Here is a 6,698-nt window from a genome sequence, read left to right as displayed (position 1 = left end):
CCATCTCTCTAGCTCATTAATAACATCTTGTAATTTTTTAACAATGAAATCTAAATTCTTCCCTCTTTTCCAAACCGCTCCATCATCCGCAAAGAGTGAACATCCCATTTCTTTATCAATACCTTTAAAAATATCATTTATCATAATAGAGAACAATAACGGACTTATTATACTCCCCTGTGGTGTACCGTTCTCTACTCTATATACTCCTGATGTTACTTCACCGATTCTAACTTGAATTTTCCTATTTAGTAAAAAGTCTTTAATCCATTGATATATCTTTCCTTTAATGCCCAACCTATATAGTTTAATTAATAATCCCTCTACCCACATCATATCATACGCTTTTTCTATATCAAAAAATACTGCCACCACATTTTCTTTATTAACTTGTGCCTTTCTAATTTCATGCTCTAGACATAATGTTGGATCATTAGTACTCCGCCCTTTTCGAAATCCACTTTGATAATTTACTATATACCCCTTGCTATTTAAATAAAATATTAGTCTATTGTTAATCATTTTTTCCATTATTTTACACAAATTTGATGTTAAAGCTATTGGTCTATAATTTCCTGGTATTGATTTATCTTTCCCTGGTTTTGCTATTGGTACTATAATTGATTCTTTCCATTCCATTGGTAATTTCCCCTCCTCCCAAATTTTATTATAAAATTCCAATATTATCCCTTTAGATTTTTCACTGAGCTGACTTATCATTCTATACCATATTTTATCTTTCCCTGGTGCTGTATTTTTAAGTTTTGTAAATGTAGAGTTCAATTCAGCTTTTGTGAATTCAACATTTAACAAATTATTTGCTTCTTCTTCATTCTGCAACACATCTTTATATTTGAGTTTTGTATTTTCTCTTCCTTTTCTACCCTCCTCACTAATATTGTCAGAACTGTGGATTTTACTGAATGTTCTTGCCAATATTTCTACTTTATCATCGTCTTTAACTATATTTATATTATCTACTTTTAATATAGGATATTCGAATTCTCTTTTAATGCCATTCATTCTTCTAATCATTTTCCAAATTTTTTCTATTTTTGTTTCCTTCCCTATTGTGCTACAAAAATTTCTCCAGTATTCTCTCTTTGTATTCTTAATTATTCTCCTTACCATAGCTTGCTTTCTTTTATAATCAATTAAATTCTCATACTTTAAGTTACCTCTTAATACCTTAAATGCTTTGTTTCTTGCTTTTATTGCTTCTTTACATTCATTTGTCCACCATGGTACTATTTTCTTAGAATTTTTACAGCCTACTTTCTTCACAGATTTATCTGCTGCTTCCAAGATTATCTCACAAATTTTTAAATTTATATCATCTATATTCATTTCCATATCCACTTTTTCTAATTTTATTTGACTTAAAAATCTAAATTTAATCCAATCTGCTTTATTAAAATCCCATTTTTTACTGACCTTTCTATTTTTATTATTTATATTTAATCCTACTTTTATTGTAATGGGATAATGATCACTACCTATTGTTGTATTTTTATCAATGATCCATTCACAATTACTAGCTAACCCATTTGAGACTATTGTTAAATCAATAGCTGATTCCATCCCTGTTCTTATATTAAGTCTAGTTCCCCTCCCATCATTAATACATACAAGATTTTTACTTTCTATTAATTCTTCTATTATTTTCCCATTTCTATCATTACATTTACCCCATAATGTACTATTAGCATTAAAATCCCCACACCAAATTACATTTCCTTCCAAATATTCAGTTAATTCCTCCATTATTTCAATTGATAATAATTTACATGGATTATAAAAATTTATTATTTTAACTTTACCACCTTGTTCCCAAATTTCAATTATTATATATTCAAGTTCTTTCCCTTTCCCTAAAACCTGATATTGTATCCCTTCTTTTACAAATATACCACATCCACCTCCTCCTCCCTCCTGCCTATCTCTTCTTACACTACCATATCCGTTAATCACAAACTCCAACGTTTCTTTTAGCCATGTTTCTTGAATACAAATAATTTCTGGTTTTTCCTCAAGACTATCAATATATCCTTTAAGTTCCTGTCCGTTAGCAATCAAACTTCTTGCATTCCATTGTAGTATTAACATGAATTATTTCCACCAGACGTTCCTGGCTTCCCGTCTACCTCCAATTTTTTGTTTATGCTCTCCCATGATCCCTCTTTAAACCCCAAAAACTTTTCCGCTCCCCTCACTATAATTTTAATCTTCTCCGTTTTATTCTTGGCTTGGTCAGTACAGTTGATGACATATGCCATGAATAATATTAGTTTTTCTACTGGTATCACGATCTTTTCCTCTGTCTGTATCTCACTTTGCAGTGGAATTTGCCTCGTTTTTTCAACCTCTCTTATTTTCTGTTCTTTCACATTTTTAACTGCCTCTGCATAGCTTATATTTTTGGTCATTTTAATCTGAGTGACTTCTTTTGCTTTCTTCCTGACTTCACATCCTCCGAATGTAACTCTATGATTCCCTCCACAGTTACAACATTTTTCTTGTACTTCTTCTTTACACTCTTCTAATTTGTGATCTTCTCCACATTTTGGACATCTCTGCTTTCCTTTGCAAACTGCTGCTATGTGACCATATCTTTGACATTTAAAGCAACGAAGTGGTGGAGGGATATAAGGCCTGACCTGAAAACTGAGATAACCTATTTTGATGTTTAGTGGTAATTCTTTCTCTTCGAATTCCATGAGTATTGACAGACTCCCTACTCTTTCCCCGTTTATTGTTTTTGACAGTCTCTTTAAGTTACTCACTTTGGCACCAACTACACTTTTCTTGATTTTATCAAGATCTTCATCTAGAGGGATCCCATAAATCACTCCTCTAGTTTTTTTATTTTCTCCAATGATTCTTTTCTCTAACACATTCTTTTTACAAATACTCTCCACGTTAAGAGCCTTGTTCTTTTGTTCTTCGTTTTTACAAACCACCAACAGATTCCCATCTCTCAACATCTTTACCATTTCAACATCCCCAATTTTCTTTTTTATTTCTCTTGACACCACAATGGGGCTAATGTTATCTTGTCCTTCCTCATTTTTTAGTTTTAATATTATTTTAAATTCCTCTCGTACAACTTTCCTCCTAACTATCCTTTCTTCCTCTGAGCTACTTTCTTCCAGTTCTCGTTTACTTCCTTGACTTTCACTCATTCCCTTTCCTTCGTCTTTTTTGTTTCTTTCACGTCCTCTCCCTCTTCCTCTCCCCACTGGCGTCCACCCATCAAAACCCATATCTTCCTCATCTCCTAACTCCATTACCAACCGAACCATTCACATACCAGTTTATGCTCAATCCGCCTTTGACAATTTCAATTTGTAATTTGATTTTCCGCCTTCTTCCCTGGGCAGTTTTTTCTCCGAAAAACCTCCGCTCCAAGCACAACCAACGACCTTCTCCTGCTCGCACCCCACACCACTTCCGGGTGACAAGATGCACTTCTTCTCCCGTCTGGGGAAAACAGCAATCACCTTGAAACACTGCCCTCTGGTGGTCAAAATGTCCAGGACCTGAGACCAACTACCAGCACATATTTATATATAAAGAATAAATAAAATTACATAACTGAACCAAAATAATTCAATAGCATTGTTACTGTAACATAAAAGAAAACTAACACTTTAAAACAATACAGTCATTCAACCAAACTTTACCACCCGGCTACACAAAAATAACAGAACAAATTACACATACAGATTGGATTAACATGGTGAGCTTGAAATATGAAATCATAATACACTGTTGTGAAGTGTAGTGTAGCAGGTCCCTAGCGTCCAGATCGTGGGAGGGGTGAAGCAATAAAAAAGATATTCACTGGCAAAATATTTCATGTCAGTATAGGCTGTGAAGAGAACAGATTTCTTGCTGCTGCGAAAAGATTAATTGGGTCGTATAAAAAAATTGGTCTAGTTTAAAGATACATATTTTTATGGATGAGTTAAATTTTACCCACATAACTTTGACTGGATACGTAGAGATGAATAAATACAAATACCTGTATTTTTCTGTTTTGTTTACAGTGTATGTTTTGATCATATGCAGCAATGCTACTATTGTATATCTTATCTGGATTCACAAAAACCTCTATGAGCCGATGTACATTTTTATTGCAGCTTTGTTAACTAACTGTGTTCTCTACAGCACAACCGTTTACCCAAAACTTTTGATTGACTTTTTATCTGAAGAACCAATAATCTCATTCTCAAGTTGTCTTTTACAGTTTTTTATGTTTTATTCTGTTGGGGGCACAGAGTTCTGGTTGTTGGCAGTGATGGCATTTGACAGATATGTATCAATCTGTAAACCTCTGAGATATTCAGCCATAATGAGAAAATCAACTGTTAAAGTTCTCCTGGTTCTGGCTTGGATTGTACCTGCTTGTCACATTGCACCAGAGGCAATACTGATTGCCTACACTAAAATATGTCACTTCAATTTAAGTGGAATATTTTGCAATAATGCAATTTTTAAACTTCAGTGTCTAAAACCAAAATCACTTACTGTTTTAGGGGTTGTTGCCTTAATTGATCTGGTCATAATTCCTATGCTTTTTACGGTTTTTACTTATACAAAGATATTTGTGATATCTTATCGGAGTTGTAAGTCATTTAGGAGAAAGGCTGCTGAGACGTGCGTACCCCACCTGATCATTTTAATCAGCTTCTCCTATTTGGCTGTGTATGATGTAACTATAGCAAGAATGGAGTCCAATTTTCCAAAACCTGCTAGATTAATAATGACTCTGCAAATAGTTCTGTATCACCCTTTGTTCAATCCAATTATATATGGACTTAAAATGAAAGAAATTTCTAAACATTTAAAAACACTTTGTTTAACAAAAACATAATTAAAATGTTTTTAATTTGTATAACAACTAATTTTCCTGGTTTAGAGTACTATGATAAGTGGTAGGACACATTTATTGTTCGTTACTGTAAAAGTGTTTAACAATTAAGTATTTAAGTGCAGTTATTTTTATAATTCAAAATTAAAAATATATATAACTTTATGTTTTCAATAAGTTATTGGGAATTTAAATGCAACATTTTATTTTGATGTAAAAGATTAAATGAGGGAGTTTCAAACCTGTATTATATTTCTTAGAATGAAGGATTTATCCATAGTAACTACTTGTTGTTTTTGTGACAGTTCTATCTTTGGCAAAATATAGGAGTTAAACAAGAAGCAGAAACAACCATCATCAATCAATAAGCAGAGGTTTCAAGTAACGAAGTACAATACTTTGTAACTGTACTTAAGTACACTTTTTAGGTATCCATACTTTACTCCATTACTTATTTTTCCTCCTACTTCTGACTTCTACTAATTACATTTTCACACAAGTATCTGTACTTTCTATTCCTTACATAAAAATAAAAAAATGTTACTCGTTACTCTTGCCTTCAGTTTAATGCAGAGGTCACGGATTAGCAGACCGTGGTCCAGTGTTATGCCGAAAAGTGCATCGTTGCCGAGATATACATCCCCAGTATGGGTGTTATGAACAACATTAAATCCAATTATTTTGTCCGAGGTACAACTGATTTATTTGTTGTAGTCTCTTGTTATTCACACACAGCAATAAACAGTGATAGCCGTCATGAGTTTGGAAACTACAAAGCTTTGTCTTCAGCGAAAAATCAAACGCTGAACTACACAGCACAGCGTTCACAGACCAGTGTGATGCATTCACGAGCGTCAGATAGCTATGGTACATTCAGGAGTATGGGACATTTCACACTTACAAGGAAAGAGACATAAGTGGAACAGAAGTTAACTCATACAAAAATGTATTTATTCAGAAACAGTGTGGGCTTTCTTACAATACTGAATGCTCTATAATTGTATTTTTGTTATTTTTTGATTATGCACATCTGCTAGCTTTTTATACTAAAAAAATCTATAATATTGCAGCAGCAAATTATCAAAGTTTTTCAAAGGCCTGTTTAAAAGCTCAAAATTAGGCTTCAGTTCAAACAGTGACAATAGGGCTGTCATTGTTTTCACTGCATGAAAAGTGAGATTTTCGTCCCCGTAAACCCCCGTAAACTCCCGCAGATCTGCCGGATTTTCGTCAGTTTCCGTCAATTTGCAACCCGTGCTTGTCCGCGTTTGTCGTGCCACAAATTGTCGGAAACGTACCGTGACGTATGTGGAGAGCGATCAGCTGTACTAATGGCCCTAATTAGCATATGAATGCAGCAAACCCGCGCGGCTGGCCAGGTCTGGCTTGAATAACCTTCTCAGTATTGGCTGAAACCACTATTCTCAAACAAATGAAATCGCTCGTGATTGGCAGCAAAACCACACGTGGCCACGCCAGGCTTTAATTTTCTTACTGAGTATTGGACGGAACCACTTCTTTTTAAACAAGTAAAGTCGCTCGTGATTGGTTGGCATATATATATATTTACATATATATATTTATTCATATATATATATATATTTATTCATTCATATATTTATTCATTCATATATTTATTCATTCATATGCTGTGTATTTATGTTATCCTACACTACTACACAATTATTATGCTACCATCAAGGACATGAATGAATTTATACAGGAAATGAAGATTTGCCAGGAAGCTGTTTATGCAAAGAAAGAGCTTTATTAAAACACACACAACTATATACAACGCGTATCCAAACACATGCGTATCTAAAAA

The 6,698-nt window shown here is 33.7% G+C and overlaps 1 protein-coding gene across 1 annotated transcript; it reads left to right on the top strand.

Annotated features, from left to right (window-relative positions):
- Positions 1-3,958: 3,958 nt before the first annotated feature.
- On the top strand, positions 3,959-4,864 carry LOC119774537 (olfactory receptor 13C2-like; the record flags this gene model as incomplete). Its single annotated transcript, XM_038272066.1, has 1 exon — positions 3,959-4,864. A coding segment is annotated over exon 1 (906 nt), but the record flags the coding sequence as incomplete, so codon positions are not given.
- Positions 4,865-6,698: the final 1,834 nt, after the last annotated feature.

The sequence above is a fragment of the Cyprinodon tularosa genome, unplaced genomic scaffold (genome assembly GCF_016077235.1).
Source record: "Cyprinodon tularosa strain WSP-4 unplaced genomic scaffold, ASM1607723v1 ctg815, whole genome shotgun sequence".
In the NCBI taxonomy this organism is placed as follows: domain Eukaryota; kingdom Metazoa; phylum Chordata; class Actinopteri; order Cyprinodontiformes; family Cyprinodontidae; genus Cyprinodon; species Cyprinodon tularosa.
This window is presented reverse-complemented; position numbering and strand designations above follow the sequence as displayed.